Below are 25471 nucleotides of genomic sequence, written 5' to 3' on the forward strand. Positions count from 1 at the left end.
GCAAAATACATCCTGCAGTTGCAAACACAAGACAATTACCCAAGATGTCAATAAACATTCGAAATAGGATTTACCTCAGCAAATAAAAAAAATAAAAATTACATCCCTATTGAAGAATGCATCAAAATAGCTAACTTTTTAAAATCAAAACAATTGTCCCATCTAATCAGCAGCACTTGGTAATGTCAATACAAATCATGTCATATTGCACTCAGAAAAAGTTGGTACTGCAAAAAAAAATGCTATGTTTAATATATTAACCAGTAAAGTTGTGTAACGCCCTGTAGTGCACAATTGTGTGGCCATCTGGAAGGTAATTTGGATACAAGAATTCCTTATCATGGGTCCCAATGAAAGCAGTGCGTCATGGAGTACAGGTGCCCATCTGAAGCAGCGTATTAATTCATTTCAATGTATAAAAGCTTTGCACAGTCAGGGTCTTCCTCTGCAATAAGGTACATTTCGTAATTAGAATATGTAAGACTGACAAATCTGATTCGATCCAATAACTGAAGACACTAACCTCAGAATAACGGTTAGGAATCTTACAACACCAGGTTATAGTCCAACAATTTTATTTTAAAATCACAAGCTTTCGGAGATTATCCCCTTCAGGTGAATGAGGGGATAATCTCCGAAAGCTTGTGATTTTAAAATAAAATTGTTGGACTATAACCTGGTGTTGTAAGATTCCTTACATTTGTCCACCCCAGTCCATCACCGGCATCTCCACATCAGAATAACGGTGGTGGTGATTTTATTTTCTTGGACCTTGTACTGTTCAGAAAACACAAACCATTTGTGTTTTGCAAAAAAACATAAAGTTGCATAAATATTGGGCCTACATGCCAGACATTTCTGATACAGGTATAATTTAAACTTTTTTTAAAAAACGAATACTCTTTAGCCTAATCTATATAAATACTGTGGAGATGCCGGTGATGGACTGGGGTTGACAATTGTAAACAATTTTACAACACCAAGTTATAGTCCAGCAATTTTATTTTAAATTCACAAGCTTTCGGAGGCTTCCTCCTTCGTCACATCGTTCACCTGACGAAGGAGGAAGCCTCCGAAAGCTTGTGAATTTAAAATAAAATTGCTGGACTATAACTTGGTGTTGTAAAATTGTTTACAATTATATAAATACTATAAGTGAGCCTCACTTATTTGGTTTTACAAATATGTCTCATTTTACTGCCTTATCACTATAAAAGTAAAACACTAAAGCAAAATACTGCGGATACTGGAAAACTGAAGCATAAAAACAGAAAATGCTTGAAACGTTCAGCAGGTCAGGCAACATCTGTGGAGAGAGAAACAAGAGTTAAGTTTCAGGTCAATGACCTTTCATCAGAACTCAAAAAGTAAAACACTATTCCATGGATTTGCAATCGATTTGAATCATAAATGTCATCACGAACAATTCCCCACTATTGAAAGTGCAGTTCGATAAGGATGAGATTTGTTACAAACTCTTAACACCCAGGGAGTCGGTCACGTGATTCGTAGCCCGATGCATTGTGGGTGATGTAGTCCCACAAGGCCGGAAGCTGCCTGAACAGACCGGAAGTCACCGTGTGTCCGACAGCTAACACCTTCCTCCGTTACTGCTGTAAGTGCGCAGCGTAACTAAGGGCGAAGAAGGTGGTGTTGAGATTTCGTGTCGGATTCGTCCGGTTGTAAAAATTGTAGTGGAGGTAAAGGCCGCGACAGCAATGCCGGCGGGGAAAAGCTACAGGCGAAGGAGAGAGGAGGAGTCAGACGAAGAAGATGAGCAGAGGGTGGTGGAAGTCAGGTGAGGGCTGTGAATCCTGGGCCTCCATGGTCAGGGAAGGCCCCTGAGACCCGTCAACAATAGATCTTCCGACTAATTCCTAAACAGCTGCACTATTTTTTTTAATAGACACAAACTTTATTATTTATATTACTTACCAGGTAGGGTGAATGAAGGATTTGTCACACTCCATTGCTTCTTGGGGTCTAAAAATAGTCTCTGAATCCCCTGTAAAATTAGGCTGCGCTTCACTCAGTCTTCATTCCATTAAATGTCCCTCAGCGTGTAAGGATTGGAATAGTCGCTCTGTCTTTTCCTTTTAAGGTTTCTCCAATATTGACAACTCTACCATTGTTTTATGATCATTCACAATCGCATCATATAACGTCCATGAGTATGGGAGAATAACATTATTAACATTTGATTCCCCTTCTCCCAGATTGGTTGTTGTGATTTTTTTTTAAAATCACTCATTGTGGGCTTCCCTGGCAGGGCTGATATTGCTCATCCCTAGTTGCCAATTTGATACAACTGAGTGACTTGCTGGACCACTTGCGAGGGCAGTTAAGAGTCAACCATGTTGGTGTGGGACTGGAGTCACATGTAGATCAGACCAGGTATGATGGCAGGATTCCTTCCCTAAAGGGCATTAGTGAACTGAATTCAAATTCTCAAACATATGGTAGGCCTGAACCACCACTAACACTTGCCCCAAGTTACTATATGCTTTTAAAGTTAAAATAAGTTAGGGAGTAGGTAGTGATTAAGTGTTATTTTTATTAGATAATCCTAATTTAGGTCCAGGTGATACAGACCTACTCCTCTAAGTGCAGCATTGTTAAGCAATGGTTGTTTATAAACCAGGTCCAGAAATAAAGTTGCAGTGCCCCATAGTGGTAACACTGATTATGAAGAGTTTTGTTTTTGTATTGTGTACTGGTGCAGTTTAGACAGACTACAAGTGCTTATCAGTCACAGTAGCCAGATGACTGTGTCTACAGCTTTGTAATTGGCTGCTAGGAAGAACACAAAAGCAAGCCAGGTTATATCAACCTCTAGTTTTTTTTAATCTCAGTACTTTATCTGATTTCCCAAGTTCGATTCAGTGACTTGAAGCCTGCAGTCTACCAGTCTATTGTTCAGCATTCAAACAGAGTAATAAATATTTTTTTATTCACATTTTGTAATGTTCTTGGTCCGATTGAGTGCTTTTGTAAAAGAAAACATTTCTCCAAGTCACCAATAGTAAACTTTCTTGTTTCCAAAGGTCAAAAGTAGATGAACTGAAAGAAATTCAGAGTATGAGGAGAAGACAAAATGGAGTGAGGTAGGTGCAATTCACATGATACTAAATGGGCACAGCCTGTACCCATTATTGAACACTTGCTGTCAAAGTAATAGGTGAACCAAAGCCTTTTTAATAAAAAAAAAATACCTTTTAGAGGTGCCACATCAGCATGTTGCATCAGTGCCTACTTGGCTGCAAACACACAGGTGGGTGAGACTTTACGTACCAGTGATCATAATGTGATCACGTTTGACATAAGAATTGGAAAGGTTACTGAAACCCAAAAAAAATTGCCAAATTTTAAGAGGACCAACTTTAAGTGCTTGAGAAGTCGTGTCAGAGTGGGGCTGGAAGTTTTGAACATGGCGAGGAGAGTGGGGGAACTGGAGTTCTTTCATGGAGGTGATTGGTCCATTGCATTCAGAATGTGTACCCATGCAAAGCAAAGGTACCAAGCTTAAAGGCACACCTGTCTGGTTAACTGAGACTACCAAGCAACTCAAAGAAGAGGGAAAGAAAAGCATTTAAGGCCATGAAAGAAAATGGTACAGAATTAAAACTGATTCAATATCAAAAGGCATGTTTGGAGTGTAAAAAGGTCATTCAAATGGCAAATTAAATTTTTTAAAATTAAGTATGGTGAGAGAAGTGAAGGATAAGTTTTTCAGTTATATTAAGAGAAAAAGAAAAACAAGGGATGGAGTGGGGCTCCTGAAAGCGGGATCGGACAAGAGCATGACAGCTGATGCTACACAGGCCGCAAAAGTGCTAAACAAGTTTTTTGGCTCAGTTTTTTTACCAAGGAGGAACACCCCCAGGTAACTTATTGGGGTATTGCAGAGGCAAGTTGTGTCACCATTCATGTTACCACCAGCTTGGTTGCCGAACAGCTGTGCAAACGTAAGGTGAATACATCTCGGGCCGAATAATCCGAGGATACTTAAGGAACTAAGAGAGGAAATTGCAGAAACTCTGGCACAAATCTTCCAGTAATCATTGATTACCGGAGAGGGGACTGGAGAATGGTGGATCTTACTCCTATTTTTAAGAAAGGTAGTAAAAGTGACCCAGGAAACTACAGACCAGTGAGTTTGATGCCCGTTGTGGGTTAAGTTATGGAAACCCTTGTTAAAGATAAGATCATGGAGCATCTAAATAGAAATAAATGCATAAACGGTAGCCAATATGGGTTCATGAAGGGGAGATCTTGCCAATCTAACTTACTGGTTTTCCTTTGAGGGTGTGATAAAGGTGCTCGATAGGGGTAAGGCAGTGGATGTGGTTACTTGGATTTCATTAAGGCCTTTGATGCAGTTCTTCTGGAAAGGCTGGTACTGAAAATAAAGGAAGTAGGAATCAGTGGAAATATTTTAAAATGGATATGTAATTGGTTGACCTATAGAACCCAGAGGGCAGTGGTACAGGGATTGTCATCAGCCTGGGAGAATGTTACGTGGGGTCCCACAGGGGTCTGTTTTGGGACCTCTTGTTTAATACCTTTATAAATGATCTGGTGCTTGGCGTCACAAGTACAGTGACTAAATTTGTAGATGATACAAAGCTAATGAACAGGATAAGGCTACAGGGGATTTGAATATACTTGGGTATTGGGCAGACAGGTGGCAGATGAAGTTCAATGTAGAGAAATGCAAAGTGCTTCACATGGGGATTTTAAAAAATCCAGGAAGAGACTATTACTTAAAGGGAAGGAAAATAATGTGCATGGAAAATGAAAGCGATCTGAGGGTCCTGATAGACAGTAAATTAAAGCAACAATGCTCGACGGCAGTGAGTAAAGGTCAATAGCAAGCCGAAATAGTGGCAGGATTACCGCACTTCATTAACCATTTAGAATACTGTGCAGAGTTCTGGTTGCCACTGTACAAAAAGAATATTGAACTATTGAAAGGATACAGAAGAGAGTGATCAGAATGATTGAGGGGATGGAGGGATTGGATTATGAAAATTTAGCATATTGTCACTGGAAAAGTGAAGGTTGAAGGGTGATATGATTGTAGTTTTAAAGATTCTAAAAGGACTGGATAATGTAGACCATGACAAGCTGTTTCCCCTTGTCCAGAACAGTAGAACCAGAGGACACGGCCTGCACTTGAAGGGGTAAATTCAAAACTAATGTGCAGATACAATATTTGTGAGTGAGTGGTCAATCTATGGAACAGGCTCCCTAGGGAATGGTGGAAGCAGTGAGTATTGATTCATTCAAATGCAAATTAGATAGATTCCTTCCAGAAAATAACATTTTGGGATAGGGTATGAGTAATTTGAGACATGACATGTGGTAAGTGTCGCATGCTTGGGAGGAATAGGTGACTTTGGACCAATGGTTCCCAAAGCTCTCCACCTTGGGTGCTTCCTCGTATCATGTCAGGGTCTGTTGTAGACAAATTGACTGAGATTGATTGCTAACTCCATTATCGTTGTATCATGTGACTACCAGGATGGTAGAAGGTGAACGAGATGGACTGTGGTCATTTTTTGTCTAGCAATTCCTATGTTCTATAAGATTTTAAATTTATTTTGTCTTTATTTGATTTTCTTTGCTACTTTTCCAGTTTTGTTCATTGTCATTTTTATTTTTCACTTAATCTTTCCTTGTATTATCTACATTTTTATTCACTTTTTTTTAAGCATTTGCTTGTTTGCTTTATTTTTGTGATCTTTCTTCATTTTCATTTATTTACTAGTTGCTTTTACTCTTGCATTTCATTTTCTTTTCCTTTCTGGTTCACATTTTTCATCATTGCCTTTTTAAAAATTCTGTTTTTCTCTTTATATGCCCTTTGTTTCCCTGTTCTCCTTTGGCTTAATGTTTCTTCCTGCTCTCTCTGTGGTTGTAGGGACCTGGGGTACAGACTGTGGTAGTACTTTCCTTCTTCAGATGAGCTGAATATTGTTGCTGCTTTTAATTTCCAAATGTAAGGAATCTTACAACACCAGGTTATAGTCCAACAAATTTATTTTAAAATCACAAGCTTTCGGAGATTATCTCCTTCGTCAGGTGAATGAGTGAAAAGGTTCTCAAATCGCATATCTTATACTAGGCTGGGACAGCATCACACCAATCAAAAGGTGTCGTTGTTATTCAAACAGGCCAGTCACGGAGAACAGCACGTCCCAGTACAAGGCAGTATGCAAAGAGAACTCAAGATATGGATCACAGAGAAAAATAAAATGGTGGAAAGGGGGTGAGCAGGGGAAGAGTGGGTTCTTGAAGACAATCCATGAATTATAGTGGATTAATTGGGGGGGGTGGGGGATGGTGGGAAGGAAGGAGTAATTCTGTCCTGATTATCAGAAAATGAACTCCCCTGAACCAACTTTCCCATATTTAGGACACTTCATAACATAAAACAGGGAGTAGGGGTTAATGGTAGCTACTCAGATTGGCAAAAGGTGGGAAGTGGTGTTCCACAGGGGATCGGTGCTGGGACTACAGTTGTTCACAATTTACTTTAACGATTTGGATTCGGGAATTGGAAGTACAATTTCAAAATTTGCAGGCACCAAATTGGGGAGTGTAGTTAATACAAAGGAAGAATGCATCAAAATGCAAGAGGACAATAATAAACTTGCAGAATGAGCATGTAATTGGCAAATGAATTTCAATATACATAAGTGAGGTGGTATATTTTGGTAGGAAGAATAAGGGGGCCATATACTGCTTGGATAATAGTCTAAACGGGATAAAGGAGCAAAGGATCTAGGGGTACAGATACACAAATCACTAAAAGTAGAGATGCAGGTTCATAAAGCCATTAGAAAGGCAAATCAAGCACTGGGGTTCATTTCTAGAGGGATAGAATTGAAAGCAAATAATTTATGTTAAACTTGTACAGAACCTTGGTTAGATCACACTTGAGTATTGTGCACAGTTCTGGTCTCCAAATTATAGAAAGGATGTAGAGGCACTGGAGAAGGTGCATAAAAGATTCACAAGGATGATACCAGAACTGAGAGGATATCCTTATCAGGAAAGGCTGAACAGGTTGGGGCTCTTTAGAAACAAGAGGCTGAGGGATGACCTGATAGAGGTCTTTACGATTTTGATAGGGTAGACGTAGAGAAAATGTTTCCACTTGTGGGTGAGTCCAAAACTAGAGGGCATAAATATAAAAGTCATTAATAAATCCAATAGGGAAATCAGGAGAAACTTCTTTACCCAGTGAGTGGTGAGAATGTGGAACTCGCTACCACAAGGAGTAGTTGAGGCAAATAGCATAGTTGCATTTAAGGGGAAGCTAGATAAGCACATGAGGGAGAAAGGAATAGAAGGATATCCTGATAGGGTTAGATGGAGGAGGCTAGTTTGGAGCATAAAAGCAGCGTAGACCATTTGGGCCAAATGGCCTGTTTCTGTGATGTAGTTTCGATGTAACTTGATCTTCTTCAGAGACATACAATAAGTTCTAGTTGGGTCCGTTAGGGTAAAATGGTGGATTATTTCTTCCAGGGATGACCAGTGTGATAAGAGATCTGTTCATAGCGTCCCCTAGCTGCTCTTCCTCTCCCCTCCCCATCTCTACTCCACAGAGAGATGCTGCAGCTGTCATTCAGTGTGGCTTACATTGGCACCTAAGCAGAGCGGGGCCATCAAAACTTCTGTCCGCCACCCCATGTGTTCCAATGTACAGCAGCCCTTTTTATTTAAACTGTTAATGCACAGAAACGGGACACATGCCTTAAGAACGGTGGAAGAATTCAACAAGATATCTTCACTTACTGTGTGGAATTAATTGGCACCCTGGATATTTAATGGCCGTACCTGTTCAAACGGTCGTGGTAATGCAAAAAGAACCAAGGGTAAAATAAGAACTTTTTAAAGAAGTGAGGGGTGGTTCAGCTTAAAATTGCAGTGGGGGGAGGGTTTAAATGAATTGACAAATGTGGAGATTCCTGTTGGTCATTCAGAGAGCCAGATTTAAAAGAATCAGCGATTCTAACCCGAACAGTGAGTTTCCATCTCCGCAGTGCCATCAGAAGGAAGCGCCAAGCAGAAACAAAATGATCACCGTAAAGGGGCCAAATTGCCTTTAGTCACTTCTCTTTCTGTTGCTTGTTAGTGCTGCCGCCCTGCTGGTTGGGGAGCAAGCACCGGAAGAAACATCCACGGTGGTAAGTTGGTAGATGCCATAATCTGCTAATTTCAGTGCAACTAATTATAAGTGTTCATTGTGTGTTCAGAACATGGGCCATCACCTAATACACAAGCCCTATGGTTGACTAATAGTCTAGTCATTGCTATAAAAGGGGCTGTACCACTGTACTTTCGGTTTTGTATTATCATAGAATCATACAGCACAGAAGGAGACCATTCGGCCCATTATTCCCGTGCCGGCTCTTTGAAAGAGCTATCCAATTAGTCCCACTCCCCTACACTTTCCCTGCAGCCCTGCTAATTTTTCCTTTGAAAACATTTATCCAATTCCCTTTTGAAAGTTACTATTGAATCTGCTTCCACCAACCTTTCAGGCAGTGCATTCCAGATCATAACAACTCGCTGTGTAAAAACATTTCTCATCATCTCCCCCTGGTGTCTTGTTAAATAGACCATCAGTACTCACCCTATCCATTTGATAGTGCAACCTCATGCACCATAATACCCAGTTGCTAGTAATGCCAACTCCCAGGAGAGGCCAAATTAACAAAAAAAGGGTGTGTGTGGAACTGTGGCTAATTTAAGGGAAAACTGGGAAATTCCTTCTTGACTCCCCAAGACAATGAAACAAATTCCAAGAGATCTAACTAACCCCCACTCCCTCCCCTGCTGGTATGTCTCAATGTTATTGGAAGCTTTGAACTTATCAGGACTGGAAAAGCCCTTTGGGCTGATGTACAGTTTCACAGGTGCAAAAATAATTTAAAAATGGGGACAAAAATTAAAATAATATATACTGATAATATATAAAATAATATCCTGGAAAATTCTCTTCTCCTTTCAGCATTTCTATTAAAAAAAATAAGTAATTTGAAACTAGCACTTTGTTGGACTGAGGGTTCACTCACTATTGCACTGAGTCTAAAGTTTAACAGCAGCTTGAGTTTTTCTAATGAGCACATGGGTGACTTTCTAATGTGCAAAAGCAAAGAAATGGTGAATAGATTTCTTAAAGCCACTTTGCCATTATCCTCTTTTTCCTTCAAAACTCTCCTCAAAAGTTAATCCTTCAACCATGCCTTTCGTTCCCCTCCCAGTATCTTTGCATCTCTTCCTCTGCGTCATTGTCTCCCTCCTGTAAAGCACCGAGATGGCCTTCTATATGAGCGTCGCTTTGTAAATGCAACTTGTTGAGTCACTGTGTAATTGGGGTAATGCGTCACTGGGCTGGGAATTTTACTTGTCCACTTTGTCTTAATTGGTACTGATATTTTGGGAGAATTGTTAATTTAGATATTTTAAAAACTTACAAGAGTCTGTTTTTGTTTGGAAATAATGCTTAAAAACTTACAGCATTTTTTTTTGTGCACAGGACGACCCTTTTAAACTGAAGACTGGCGGTATGATTGACATGAAGCTGATAAAGGACAGAAAGCGAGAAAGGTGGGGGATCAGAAAAATGACACATCTGCCATTTATTTATTAATTTTATTACTTCATAGAATCATGCAGCACAGGAGACCATTCAACTCATCGTGACTGCCGGCTCTTTCAAAGAGTTATACTTCAGGCCCAACTTAAAGCGGAATTAACGCCTGTTGTAGCATTCAAGAATACAATGGCAGTCATGTAGCTACATACTTTGAGACACTCGGTACATTTAATCTATGTGGATCCCCATTGTTTCTGTGGTATTAATGTGTAGTTTTGTTCTGTTGTTTTTCTCGTTTATTGCTGACCTATATGGTAAGGAAATGCGAGGAGGATGCAAAGTGTGGGGGGGATAAAATAGCTTGCCCAAAAGTTTTGTTGTGTACTTGCTTGAATTGCATCTGAGACAAAGATGAAAGCACATATCTTGAAATGTTTTCCTTCCTTCCTCCCTCTGTCTTTTGCCAACCAAGAGCCAGGGCAGACAACCAGGTTTTCTCCCCCCATTGTCACTTTGAAATCAGCTGGTGTGAGGGATGTGGAAATAACTTAGAGGTGACTCCTTTCTTCAATCTGCATGAAAGCACCTGGCCTGCATTCTGCACTTTCCCACAATGACACGGCTGACATCTGGAATTCAGCACTCGGGGGAATCGCCAGCGTGAACCTGCGATCCACTACCCCTGGGGAGAATGTGCTGGTGTCGTAACAATTATAAAGTGTCTGTAATCTTTGTATCTGTGCCACTGTGGTGCAGAAATGCTACTGCAGCCCTCGAGAGGGTCCAGCAGAATAACGATTGTTGGTAATGCACTCGTGTGGGACTGACCCTGTTATTGGAGCTTCAGGAGTATTTGGTCCCTGGAAACTGACTGAAGAATTCAATATGTTTCCTTCTCTTCCAGGATCGAAGAGGAAGAAACGGACTTGAACTTGGGCACATCGTTTTCAGTGGAGACAAACCGACGTGATGAGGATGCTGACATGTACGTCTGACCTTTGAAATGGGAGAATGATCTTGTTTTGTTTTCTCCTCATTTTACTGTATAAGCATACATAATCTAACACTTAGTTACATGCATTGTCTCACTATACAGGTCATCATCCTAGTGATCTGTTGTGCCCACAAAGCTGCGAGGCAGATAATCTTATCCCTTTTGTTGGCCTGAGGTCAACTCTGGTCCATGCAGTCACCCTGAATCCCCTCTCCTGTACAAGGCTCATCTGTTTCAAAAAAAAACTATCCAAACTCTGCTACTTGGAGTGTTTTGGTGCAGCACCTGAGTTTTAACTCCTCCTATAATGCGTATTTTTTGAATGACAAGTAGTCCCAGTGGACCACTTTCAAATCTGATTGTCATTCAAAATTAACCTGTACCCACTCTTTGTGGGAAAATAAATTTGATTGACAATTGCAATACCCAAAGTGGTTGAGGGTTACACCAGAAGTCTCTCATCCCTGGTATAATTCTAGTAAATCTCCTCTGCACCCTCTTCAAAGCCTTGACATCCTATGTAGCATTAAAAATAACATTGGCAGATACTTTATCTGTTTGCCATATTTATGGTTAGTCAACTGAGGGAGAAAAAAAACAAATTTCCTCCTTGCTTCCCAACAGCAGTTGTAATACAACTGACATTAAGGGACTTGGAAGCTATTATGACTTGTTACCCTGATTAGTAAGCGCCCTCCTCAATCACTGTATTGGAGAGTGACTATTTATTCCACGTCAGGATGAAGTACATAGAGACAGAGCTGAAGAGGAGGAAGGGAATCCTGGAGAACGAGGAACAGAAGACAAAGATCAAAAACCCAGAGGACCAACTCTACGAACTGCCCGATAATATCAACGTCTCATCTGCCAAACGCACAGAGGAAATGTTATCTAATCAGATGTTGAGTGGCATTCCTGAGGTGGATCTGGGTATTGAGTAAGTGTTTCATTTATCTTTAGTTCAACTGTAACACAATTTGAAGAAATTGAAGTACAGGCTGGATCGTACCACTGAGAAATCTGGTTACCGTGGTTCCACTCGCACAATGCTGTTTTTATCTGGAGGACTATTCTATCCCATCACCTACGCCCTCTGGCAACAATAGTCATAACAATTGCAAAACTTCACAATCCCTCTTGCTTTATCCAGCAAGTTGCAAAAAGAGGGTGCAACTTCACTAATGGAAAACATCCTATGGTGTCTAATAACCCTGAATTCTACTTGCTGACTGGAACTTGTCCAGTCCCTTTTTGAACCCATCATAGTTCCTTGTTCTACCACCCTGCCTGTTCCACACTTTTATCGCCCTTTGAAAAATTCTTGCCTGAATTTCCCATTTTCTTTTGTCATCCTTAATTTGAAACGTGACCCCTTGTACTTGAAATTTGTATTCTGCAGAGAGGGAAAAAAACGATCTGAATCCACATTGTCCATCCCCGCCCCGAGTCTTAAATACTTGTATCAAAATCTTCTATTTCCAAGAGAGAAAAGACTTCAAGAACCACTGATGTTTGTTTCTTGCTGCATCAGTATCACTGACTTGCACTTTTTCTTTTTTTTTAAAAAAAGTGCAAAAATAAAGAATATTATCAGCACTGAAGAGGCCAAAGCCCAGCTCCTGGCAGAACAACGCAACAAAAAGAAGGATAACGGAACCTCGTTTGTACCCACTAACATCGCAGTTAACTATGTTCAGCACAACCGGTGTAAGTGCCTGCACATCTGTGACTAATCTTTATTTGTGCTACAATTTCATTGTAAATGGTTTGCCTTCTGTAAATGTGTTCCAGATGACCAGGCAGCTCCAATTTAGACCTAAACAAAAAGCAAAATACTGCAGACGTTGGGAAATCTGAAATAAAAACAGAAACTGCTGGAAGCAGGTCAGGCAGCATCTGCGGAGAGAGAAACAGAGTTAATGTTTCAGGTTGCTTGACCTTTCATCAGAACTGGAAGATATTAAGAGATTTAACAGTTTTTAAGCAAGTACAGAGCCAGGGAAAAGGTGCAGGGAGGGAAAGGAAAGAACAGAGGTCTATGATAGATTGGAGGCCATCATGAGATGTGGGGCAGGCTTGATGGATCAGCTAGTCTTTTCCTGCCCACCAGTTTCGTATTTCCTCCACAGCCAAGTACAACTTTGTACTGCTTGTGACTCGGCAGCCGAAGAAGCGGAACCTATATTCTAGGCTGGGAAAAGTTATGTTTTCTTTATTGCTGAAAAAAAATCGGTGTCTCCCATTGTTCCTGATTCTAGACCTTGGGTTCTAGGGCACATTGCAGATACAGGGACCTAAATTACATTTTCTTAAGTGCAGTAGTTTTAAAAAATATAGAACAGTTCAGAAGGCTGAAAGCTAAGTGACTATTGGATCCTCTACACATTTCCCATTGCTGTTGTGTTCTCTATTGTAGTCTACCGGGAGGAATTGCATGCACCCGCAAAACGCAATAAAGAGGAGGCCAAACCTCGGCCCCTGAGAGTGGGAGACACTGATAAACCAGAGCCTGAACGTAAGTAGAAAATGTCAGCCTTAAATTGTCAATCTTAGTAACGGCATAGCAATGGATCATATCAATAACCATGTTTACAAATTCAAACTGCTGTTTGCAGATTAAAACTCGTAACTTTCTACTTTCAATTTCACTTCATTCGGAGGGTGGTTATCAGGGCACCCATAGCTTCTGGCACAATGGGTTCCTGGCCTGAGCCTGGCTGTCCAGGGGAGGCAGCAAGAGAAGTACAGTTGCTTCTACAGAAGAAAGATCTGAGGACAGGTTGGCCTTCACTGGTCTTGCAGATCTCCTTGTCACTGGGTACAGAGCGGCATTAGCAGAGGGGAACGAGATGGACACATAGGAACAGGAGTAGGCCATTCAGCCTCCTGAGCCTGTCCCACCATTGAATCGTATCATGGCTGATCTGTACCTCAGCTCCATTTACCCACTCTTGATACATATCCCTTGATTCCCTTACCCAACAAAAATTTATCGCTCTCAATCTCGAAAATTTGAATTGACCCAGCAACCACAGCCTTCTAGGGGAAGAGAGAGTTTCAGATTTCTGCCACCCTTTGCGGGAAAAGTACTTCCTGACTTCGTTCCTGAACGGCCTAGCTCTAATTTTAAGATAGTCTCCCCTTGTTCCGGATTCCCCCACCAGAGGAAATTGTTTCTCTGTATCGAATCCAGTTACCATTTTAAACGCCTCAATTAGATCACCCCTCAACCTTCTAAACTCAAGGGAATACAAACCAAGTTTGTGCAACCTGTCTTTCTAATTTAACTCTTTGAGCCATGGGTATCATTCTAGTAAATCTGCACTGCATCCCCTCCAAGGGAATATATCCTTCCTCAGGTGCAGTGCCAAAAACTGAACACAGTACTCCAGATGGGGTCTGACTAAGGCTCTAAACAACTGAAGCATCACTTCTTCACCTTTGTATTCCAACCCTCTTGAGATAAAGGCCAACATTCTATTAGTCTTTTTGATTACTTTTTGTAGCTGTGCTCTAGCTTTGTGATTTTTGTAGATGGAGATCCCTTTGCTCCTCCATAATTCTTAGTCTCATTATTAACAAAATGTTCTGATTTGTTTTTCTTGGATCCAAAGTGGATGATCTCACACTTCTGCACATTGAACACCATCTGCCACAGTTTTGCCCATTCACTTAATTTGCCTATGGCACTTTGTAATTTCCTGCTCCATCTACACAACTTAATGTGCCTTCTAACTTAATGCCATGTGCAAACCTGGATAAATAACACTTTCTTCCTTCATCCAAGTCATTAATATATATGGTGAAAAGCTGAGGGCCCATACAGATCCCTGGGAACACCACTTATCACTTGTACATTCCCTTTATCTCTACTGTCTCCTACGTCTCAACCAGTTACCAACCCATGTCACAAGGTTACCTCCAATTCCAAGCACTTTTATTTTTGCTAGTAATCTTGTGCGGAACCTTATCAAAATGCTTTCTGGAAGTCCATATAGACAACATCCATAGACACTCCACTATCCACCATGCTAGTGATCTCAAAAAATTCAACTAAATTAGTGAGACATATCCTCCCAGTCACTGTTCCTAGTGATAGATTCCAGTAACTTTCCCACAACTGAGGTCTTTAGTTTCCTGGTTTCTCCTTCCTTCCCTTCTTAAATAATGTAAGGAATCTTACAACACCAGGTTATAGTCCAACTGTTTTATTTGAAAATCACAAGCTTTTGATTTTCAAATAAAACAGTTGGACTATAACCTGGTGTTGTAAGATTCCTTACATTTGTCAACCCCAGTCCATCACCGGCATCTCCACATCTTAAATAATGGACTGACATTTGCAATTTTCCAATCCAAATGCACAATTCCTGAATCGAGAGAGCTTTGAAAAATTATGACTATACACGTACAATTTCCTCACTTGTTTTAATACCATGGGGTGGAGATTTGTCTATCTTAAGTCCCATTATTTTCTCCATTACCATTTCCTTCCTTGTATTAAATCCAGTAAGTTCCTCCAATTAAATTATTTTAAAATTTTGACATTTTAAATACCACTGGTATTTTGTCCTCTTCCTCCACAGTGAAAATTATACAAAGTACTAATTTAATAAGTCTGCCATTTCCTTGTTGTTCATTATAGTCTCACCTACATCAGTCTTCAATGGGCCCACATTCCCCCATATCACACTATCAATATATTTATAAAAACTTTTACTGTTAGCTTTGATATCCCTTGCAAGTTTTTTTCATAGTCCCTTTTTGCACCTTATTGCTTTCCTTGTATCCCTTTATTGCTTTTTATAACTCCCAGTCCACTGGATTTCTACTTTTCCTTACATTCGTGTAAGCCTTTTCTTTTAGCTTGATACAGTCTCTTACCTCATTTGTTGACCATGGTTGCCTAAACTATCACAAGTGGATCCTTTGCCTTTTCAGGGTTGTGTACTGGTTTTGTATCATATCAAATGCTTCTTTGAATACCTCCCACTGTTTGTGTGTAGGTTTACCCATTAACTCAGCTCAGTTTACTGTGGTCAATTTATTTCTCATTGCCTTACTTAAATTTAAAACCTTGATTTGTGACTCTCCCTTTCAAACCGAATTATCAAATTTAATCACATTATGGTCACTTTGTAATATATTCCCTTTTTGTCTGATTGTTAACTAAATCGGCTTTGTTACTAATCACTAAATCTAATAGCAGCTGTCTGTTCTAAAACATATTGTTCAAGAAAACTGTCCTGAATACATTCTAGAAATTTGTTGCTTTTACTACTTGAGTTCTACTTCTCCCCCATCTGTGGAAAATTAAAATCTCTCATTATAACCCCGTTGTTTTTACTACATCCGTCCCACTATATCACTACCATCAGGAGGTCTAGACAACACCCACCAGTCTTGCATCCTTTGCTGTTCCTTAGTTCTACCCATAGTGTTCCCACTGCCTGATGACCCTTACTGAGATTCTTTATTTCTACTACTGTAATTGTCTTTTTATCATAACTACTATTCTCCTCCTTTCCCAATTTCCCTGTCCTTTAAGAACCTATAGCCTGGAATATGTAGCTCCCCGTCATGCCCAGATTGTAGCCAGGTCTCTAATGATGACCATATCATACCCTTTAAGCTGAATGTGATATTTCTTGCATTGTGTACAGGAAATCTGGGTATCTGTCCCCATCCTGCCTATATGACCTGATAGTATTTTTCTCGCTAACGCTCTGTACTTTGTTGTATAGGCAATTATTGATGACTGTGTTCCATCTCTTTAAAGATCAATCATGGGCTAGCTGTATTTTCTTTTTAAATTCAATAATTTGCTGCTTTTAAAAGGTTACTGCAACAAAGCTATTTTTTTAAAATTCCCTTTCTACATTGTACAGAATCTCCTCCAAATCGCAAACGTCCTTCCAACGAAAAAGCAACAGATGACTACCATTACGAAAAGTTCAAGAAAATGAGCAGAAGGTACTGAAGGGAGGATTGATAGTTTTTTTTTCTACTAGAAAATCCAGCTTTAAGTGCATCCTAAACTCCTTGTGCAAAACAAAACTGATTAAGTTTAAAACTGTTGGAGAAAAATGAGCAGTAGTTTGACTGAGTAAACCTACAGTTCTATCCAATGTTATGCCAGAGCAGGATCAAAACCTACAGCACATTGGGTTTTACTGTGGCTCTGGGCCCATTATTATACCATAGAGAAGAGTTCACTGCATTGTGTCTAAGCTGAAGGGCAGATCATAGACTGCAATGGAACATTTATCTTGATTAAAAAGGGAACAATGAAATGAGGTGTGAGTTTATCTCAACTGTCTTATTCTAGTTCAAAGGCCATGGTGGTTTATTTTTCAATTTCCACTTACGAAACCTATATGAAAGCAGAATTGGAGGAATCTATGGTGGCACACAACAATCTTAAAGGACTATTGTCACTCTGCAGAGCTGAGGTAGTGCTAATGCTCTAGTGTGTAAATGTGAGTGACATAATTTTGAAAAACTGGATTGGTGTCATCGTCACACGCGGTGATACACTGCTGTTTAGAACCAAGCAATCTCAATAACCTGCTCCAATAATACCTGTTTGTAAACTAAGTTGATGAAAGGTAGATTTCACAAATTCATTCTTCCAGTTTATGTTTAATGTCTTACCTTTTTTGTGCTGTAAATACATCCAAAAATAAACTTCTTATCCTTGTTTAATAATTTTATGTAAATGCTTGCCTGGTTTATTTTCTATTTGAAGAGAAAGACAATTAGACTTTGTACTGTGCCATAGGAGAGTTCCCAAACTCAGCTAGGATACCTAAGGTAGATGAGATAAATCTGAGGGGGTGAGTCACCCACACTACTCTTACATTTGCAGACAGTTGAAGAACCTGGACATGGTGCTGTCAGAGAGCAAAGCAACTTCTGCAGGACTCTGTTTTATCTACAATATTGAGGAAGGAACGTATTTCCAGTAGCTGGTATTGGGCTGAGAGACCAGTCGAGCAAAAGTTAATTGCATTCAAATTAAGTAGACATAAAAAAAAATTAAAGCCAGAAATTTCCCTAACAACAAATAGAAAAATAGCTAAGTTTAACATGGAGATACTTCTCTCTTAGAAGTTAGGTGATGATCAGTTGGCAAGTAATGGGGCAATGGCTTGTGTTTGAAAATCAATTATCGTTACTTCCACAGCCACTGTGCTTATTTGAAATAATTTACGCAATTTAACTGATGTAATTTCTATTCATAACAAGGATGAAGCACAGTCCTAGGGAATGAGGGAAAAGAATCCAACAATATTAATTTGTTTCTCATAGATTGGATTTCAGAGACATTCATTTAAGTCAAACAGGTTTTTTTTTCTCACCAGTTTTCTCCCTTAAGGTATTGACTCCTTGCAGGAATATGGTGCTTGGGTAGCCAAGCATTCTCTCGTACCAAGTGGCCCATTATTCACTGTGAGCCTCAACAGTGAAAGGCAATAGGCTTTTCTAATGGACTTGACCCAGTCCTTATCTGATGTCCACTTGCACTTCTAGCAGGAGAATCAGAATCAGAAGCAGGTACAATGGTGGGTTTTCCCCTTAGGGCTGTCTGAAAATAAAAATTCAGACTTGCCTGGTGTGAAGGGGTTAAGCCTGTTGGTGAGCCTGTGGAGGGAGAGAGGGTTATTTTTTTAAACAATGGTAAAACCAAATTTGGAATATTAACTACAATTACAGGCTCCATGCCTTCAATAAACAAAAAAATTGTAGTGTTGAGGATAGAGCAAGCCAGGTAAATGGTGGTGTGGCTCAAAACCCAAAGCTACGAGAGTGAACGATTAGCAATGAAGGGGTGGAAAGTATGGATAACATGGATGTAAGCAGGTCAAACTTTGATCACAGGACTAGCGGGCACAAATACAAAACTGACAAGCCTCAAGCAAGAATAGAAGAAAATAATTTCCCCCTACATAGAATATATATCTTGCAACAGTTTCCCATCAAATACAGATAGTGCTACACTGTTTAATACCTTCCAAATGGAGTTCAAGAATCTGGTTTTGAAGTGAACTGAAGACTCTAGGGATAGGCAAAGATGATCAGTGACTCCATGGAACAGAGCTCCAGCCCTTTTCGAATCAGAGGACTACTTCATTCAAGGAACACAAACGATTATGCTGTAGGCTCTAATGGCAAATTGATATACCAAGGTGATTTAATTCATTGCTGCAGAAGGGTTAGGATGAATTTCAGAATTTTCACTTGGAAGGGCAGTGGTGATAATTCCCTCCTCCCATACATACTAAATAAAACAATGCATGCACAATGCCTATTGTTCAGTCCATTGGAAGCATTGACTTGATAAGATCAAATATTGGTTATATGCACTCATTTTTAATATTTGCATTTGAAACAGGATTATGAAAACTAATAACGAGTATAAAAGTTAGTCTCTCTCACCCTAAGTAATGAGAAAGGAAAATAAGTCAGTGTTTTGGCTTATCACACATAGTCCGAGCCAAGTCATTCCTGGTGGGCCTCATCCCCCCCCCCCCCCCCAGGGGCCGAGATCGATTGAAAGTGAGTGCTGTTGACCACACCAATCATAGAAAGGTTACAGCACAGGAGACCATTCGGCCCATCGAGTCTGCGCCGCTGTATGCAAGAGCAATCCAGCTAGTCCCTATCCCCATAGCTCTGCAAATATTTTTCTTTCAAGTACTTGCCCTGTTCCCTTTTGAAGGCCATGATTGAATCTGCCTCCTTCACCCCCTCAGGCAGTACATTCCAAATCCTAACCACTCAGTGTAAAAATGTTTTTCCTTATGTCACCTTTGGTTCTTTTGCCAATCACCTTAAATCTATGTCCTCAGATTCTTGACCCTCCTACCAATGGGAACGGTCTCTATCTACTCTGTCTAGATCCTTCATGATGTGGAGATGCCGGTGATGGACTGGGGTTGACAATTGTAAACAATTTTACAACACCAAGTTATAGTCCAACAAATTTATTTTAAATTCCACAAGCTTTCGGAGGCTTCCTCCTTCCTCAGGTGAATGTGAATAAATTTGTTGGACTATAACTTGGTGTTGTAAAATTGTTTACAATAGATCCTTCATGATATTGAATACCTCTATCAAATCTCCTCTCAACCTTCTCTATTCCAAGGAGAACAACCCCAGCTTCTCCAGGCTATCCACATAACTAAAGTCATCCCTGGAATCATTCTAGTAAATCTCTTCTGCACCATCTAAGGCCTTCACATCTTTACCAAAGTGAAGTGCCCAGAACTAGACACAATACTCCAGGTTGTGGCTGAACCAGTATTTTATAAAAGGTTCATCATGCTTTCCGTACTTTTGTACTCTATGCCTCTATTTATAAAGCCCAGGATCCCGTATGCTTTATTAACCATTTTCTCAACAGACCCTGCCACTTTCAACAATTTGTGCACATAAACCCCCAGATCTCTCAGTTCCTGTACCCCTTTTAAGAGTTATGCCCTCTAGTTTATATTACCTCTCCTCATTCTTCCTACTGAAATGTATCACTTCACGTTTTTCTGTTAAATTTTATCTGCCACGTGTCTGTCCATGTCCTCTTGAAGTCTATAACTATTCTCACTGTTTACTACCCTTCCAAGTTTTGTGTCATCTGCAAATTTTGAAATTGTGCCCTGTATACCTACGTCCAAGTTATTAATGCTTATCTATCTAGAAAAACAGTGGTCCCTGGGGAACACCATTGTACATCCCTCTCCAGTCTGAAAAACAACTGTTCACCACTACTGCTTCCTGTCCCTTAGCCAATTCTGTATCCAATTTGCTACTGCCTCCCTTTATTTCATGGGCCGCAATCTTGATGATAAGCCTACCACGCGATTATATACATTATATGCTGCAGCTTTCCAGATACATATCATGTAACAGCTGCAAAATGACTTACCACCAGACTCAACATTACCACTGAATTCCATGGTGGGAGTGTTTGACTACTTTGGTCTTTTCAATAAAAAGATAGCTCTAATTCTCTTGGAAAATTGTGGGTTTTTTTGGTTAAGACCATCAACATACTTACAACCAGGGTAGTCTGGGCACTACAGCTATTTTTCCAAGTCTCTACTGGCAATATTAAAACAAACAAGTTTACAAATTGTATTACATATGTGTTCTGTATAAAATGAAATACTAGCATTTTAGAGGCTAATTTTAACTTTCATGACTGTTGCTCAAATTATCCAGTCATACCATATTGGCAAACATTCCATAACCTCTAATAGTGATCACACACCACAGTTGTTAGTGGTAGTTTAATTAACATTACATAAATGCTGCTGCCCTGACCTTTATACAGTAACTGGGATTATAAATTAACGATAAACCCCCTTATTGCTTCACACGCGACAACACTATTGCATACAATGCAGGACTCTGTGATCTGGAGCAATAAAATAATGAATTGATGGATCAAACAACTTACAAATCAAAATATTATTTTAATCGATCACAGCCATCAACTGTTGAGTCACATAACTGTTCAGAAGTTGTACTACAAGAGACTGCAGAAACAAACAGGAAAGAGACAAAACTGAATTAATTGCAATGGAGACACTGCTGTGAGCCAAGGCTAGGCAAGAAAATGTCATTTTTCCATATCCAACCTCGGAAATTCTATAAAGATGACAGACCCAATAAAGAAGCCACGGGCAACTCATGGGAATTTCCCCCCTCATCCATTAGACAAAGAAGTGTATTTTGTGAATGAATACTTGAGGTGAAGGCCACGGTGGAAGATTCCTTCAAGAAACCAAAGCACTGCACCACATGACAATCCGCAACAGTTCAGCAAAACAAACACAAAATAAAAACTGCTGCCTTGATTTAAGGGTGTTTTTCTTCCTCTAGGTTCCCGGACCACTTCTCCCAGCCAAGGCAGCTGGGTGGTCCTTTGTTCCCAGGTTGATGCCAATCACAACCTTTAGAAAGTGCACTGAAGCATTGTACCACTGAGGGGGAGCATGTGTGCTAACAGGTTACCCAAGGTCATGAATTCAATATGCTGGGCAACAGTTGGCACTGACCCAGCTATCACCATGAGGGATAAAGCTTCACAGCAATGACATTCATTAGCTGACTTTGACAAGGTATGGGGTTTAGATTCTAGATTCCTACACCATTTCACTGCTAATTCAGCAGGGTTGGTTCTCTGCTCTCAGCTTTTAGAAAATGCGCATCAGAGCACTAGCCCGCTGCACGGTCACATCGCCTTACAAATTCAGTTGTAACTGGGCTGGTCGAGGGGAGAAATCAGCCAGTGTTCCTGCTCCTCATTGTTATCTTACCTCTGCTTGCCTCAAACACTTTTTGTCTCTTGGTGTTGGACTAGGGGCTCCAACCCTCTGAATACCACAGGAACACTTCAATTAAGTCGTAGACCAGAAATTTCCACATGGTATCTCCCTTTAAAATACATTTTCTTGAAAAGAGGAAAGAGGTTTGGAAAAAGAGAGGGAGAGTTGGTGTCCCAGTCATTTTGCTTCCTTTGCTGAATGGCTCCAAGGAAATGCACAATGACAAACAGTTGAAAAGCAAGATAGTCATCTCTTAACTGCCCCACCCCAAACCCCAAGGTGAGGGGGCAGGAGTACCTCAGCCTGTTGCATCCATCTGTACTCGGGCCAGATGGTTTTCCCCGTCAACATGGTGTTCAGTCTGGAGCCACCACCAACTGGTGCAGGTTCATGTGGAAGCTGCAGCAACACATGCAGGTGGAACTGGGATTGGAGAGCAGTGCGACCAGACCAAGGAGTGGAGGGCCAGAGCCTGGGAGAGTGGCAATCTCCGTGCAGAGAGTAGCCTATCGTGCTACCAGTGCGAGCGGATGGCAACATTCCTGTTTCACCACCCCCGACTCTCCTGACAATGGTACATGTTAGCTGCTGGCCTCTCCGTGCATATATTACAGCATTACTAATATAGTAATAATATATACACATTGATATACACAGCAGTAAGGTAATAGTTTTATAGATATGCTATATTTGATATACTAAACTATCTACAGAATTGTTGGCATGTCTGACTCACTGTAGGCTTTGATTGACTCGTGTTTCTGCTCCGAAAAACTGCCAGAAGGAAAATAAATCCAGCTTCCTTTCAGCAGTCATTACAGTTCTCTGCTTCAGTGTCTCAGCCAGCACAAGAAACAAAAAAATGGGACAAGTCCCAACTTCCCTGGCACCCGTCCACCTTCCATGTCAGAACGTCCCAGCTATAACCTACTGCTTGCAGCCTGGGCCTCTACCGCTTACAGCCAGCTTCCTATTCTCCAGTCCACTTTCACCCCCTGACCAGCAAGTGCTGGTATACGTCCCAATATACACAAGTCTTGCATATAACGGACTTCCTGCAAGAGTCACTTAGTTCCTGCAACTTTTGTGTTGTCCTCTTGATCATAGTCAAATTTATAAATAGCACCAAATTTATTCAAATCCAACCAAATTTCTTCTACATATCGGCAGATTCTAACATGAGCAACTCCAACTCACCACTGCCTCAGCTGTAATCTGCTGTTCGAAAACTGGGCCTCCTAGAACTGATCTGACAAGTTGCACAGCTTTAAAAATAAAAAATGCACTTATTTCAAAACATTTTTGTTAAAAAAAGGCTCTCCTTGGATACTAAATGGCAGCCTTTTATTCCCCCTCTCAAACACCTGCGGCCACTTGTCTCCCACCCTCTGCCCACTTCAGCATGCTGGCCACTATTGGGCTTCTGTCCAATACCAATCCCTCCCCGCACCCTCTGGCCACCACAGCACCATCTGAACCAGGAGACCTCCTCCATTACCAACACCGTCACCCGATTATTCAACCAAAGCTCCCAGAACACTGCTCTCCCTTAGCTCTGCAATGAACAATAGGATCCTAAAGTCACTAGACAAAACTTTAGTTTACTTTTTATTTAATAAAACAAATATTGCAAAATAAATTACATCAGCTATACTTTTCTTCCATCTTCCTGCTCAGTTTTCCAATTAAAGTTTCAAATGCTCCATTACTATATTATACTCTGTACATCTCACCTTTATTACAATATATTTTGTTTTTCATCCTCACACCATCTGACCTCAATTTTGATTCCCACAATCCAGTGTCATTCTAAATCTCAAACTGCAATTACTGAATTTAACTTCTACAAAAAATTATTTTTACAAAAAGTTCATTTACTATAAAACCAACAGCCCCAACCTTAAATTCCTTCTTTCTGGAGTGGGTCTTGAACCCACTACCTTTCTGACTCAGAGGCGAGAGTGCTACCACTGAGCCAAAGCTGACACCATAACTGAAATGTGAATGGATCTCACAAACTACTCCTGGGTTTTCTGTCAATGCAGTGGGCTGATAATAAGGCCTCTAATTTGTCTGATTGAATTTCATTTTTAACACTTTCACCTTCACAAACTGGCCTAGAAATGCAATTCACAAAAATTTTCAGAGTTAAAAATAATCTGGAAAAATAAAATGCATGTTCTCACATCCTAAAATTTACTTTTTTGTTTAAAAAAAGTTCCTATTTAATGAAAAATGTGGTTAAAAAATGTCACACTATAAAAGTTTTAATACATAATATGTATTTGTCTTTGTATCGGGCTATTCATGTAACTGGACACTACAATATGGCACCAAGGCTGCCCAGGTAACTGCATGAAATAATTTGTACAGCAAAAGTAACTGCTGCAAACAGACATGAGATTCACCCTGTGAGGACTGCGTCAATTTAATTGGCCCTCTTAAACCCAAAATATATCAAAATTCCGTTATGTGGTTCTTAATATTTCTACAGATAGAAACAGAGACAAAAGCTTTCGGGAATGTTCTGTGGAAAGGAAAAACTGAAAAATGTCATTCAGTAATCAAAACGTTCATTTTGGACAAGCTTTTCTCTGCATCCCCATGTCAACCCCTCCCTCTACTGCAAAGAATGAGAAACTGACTATCTTGTGCATGGCATTAGCACAATGAAACAAAATCTACCTCTTCTCACTGTAACTCCTGCGGGATAAAATCAAAATACATCAACAGATTTCATAGCAAGGTGCAAACACTAAGAATATTTACTCAGATTAAGTTTTCACAACAAACTATTTGATTAGAAGATTTTGCAACAGCCTGATCACTGGTGCTTTGTTATAATTTTGAACCAATTACTTCACTATATGTGTGACATCCCCAATTCGTAAGTAGCAGCATGACATCGTCACAAGAACAACCTGTGGCAAACTCAGATATGGTGGAAGGGGCTTCAGGCACTACAGCTGCTGTCTGCACCCTCAAGGCAAGCAGGTTATAAATTCAATCAGCTGCGGCAAACAACGGACCCTTCAATTTTTTTTTTAAAAAAGTGTTCAGTGTAGAAAAGCAAGTATTTTCAATTTTAAAAAAAAACACACGCACACACTACAAGTAAAAGTCCACCTTCGTGGCGACAGTTTTGCAGCCTTTGTCTGAATAGATCTTTTCATTCTCTGGAAAGTACGTCATTTCATCGGCTATTTCAGTAACGATGTGCTCGTCCTCCTCGTAACCCCGGGCTTTCAGTTCTTCCCTGACGCACATCTTCACGTGTTTGTACTCCAGGGGGAGGAAAGGCACAAAGTAGTCGATCAAGTTTTTGTCAATGAGGCTGGTGTGCCAGAAACCACCTATCCAAAAAAAAATGAACAGGTTGTTTGGATTTAACAGTCACTGGTTGTCAACAGGCAAAATTTCTCAATCACATAAGTTTTGAGTTGAATTTCTTTAACAACACAATGGCCATCTATCTACAACTCCTGACTCACGGTCCAGCAAGACCTTAACTTAGAAAATTCTCATCCTTGTTTT

The 25471-nt window shown here is 40.2% G+C and overlaps 2 protein-coding genes across 2 annotated transcripts in view; one reads left to right on the top strand and one right to left on the bottom strand.

Moving 5' to 3' along the window:
* Positions 1-1571: 1571 nt before the first annotated feature.
* Positions 1572-17315, top strand: c31h9orf78 (chromosome 31 C9orf78 homolog). Its single transcript, XM_067969894.1, has 9 exons — positions 1572-1798; positions 3045-3104; positions 8147-8198; positions 9554-9624; positions 10518-10598; positions 11347-11544; positions 12178-12314; positions 13024-13122; positions 16496-17315. Exons 1-9 carry the CDS (start codon positions 1719-1721, stop codon positions 16585-16587), a joined length of 870 nt encoding a protein of 289 aa, XP_067825995.1. The 5' UTR covers positions 1572-1718; the 3' UTR covers positions 16588-17315.
* LOC137300661 (torsin-1A-like) overlaps positions 9656-25471 on the bottom strand; it is a 28149-nt gene continuing 12333 nt past the window's right edge. The window contains exon 5 of the mRNA XM_067969893.1: positions 9656-25290. Within this exon, the coding sequence (XP_067825994.1) occupies positions 25046-25290 (245 nt within the window). The 3' untranslated portion in view covers positions 9656-25045. The remainder of the gene's footprint in view (positions 25291-25471) is intronic.

This window comes from Heptranchias perlo, chromosome 31 (genome assembly GCF_035084215.1).
Source record: "Heptranchias perlo isolate sHepPer1 chromosome 31, sHepPer1.hap1, whole genome shotgun sequence".
NCBI classification, from domain to species: Eukaryota; Metazoa; Chordata; class Chondrichthyes; order Hexanchiformes; family Hexanchidae; genus Heptranchias; species Heptranchias perlo.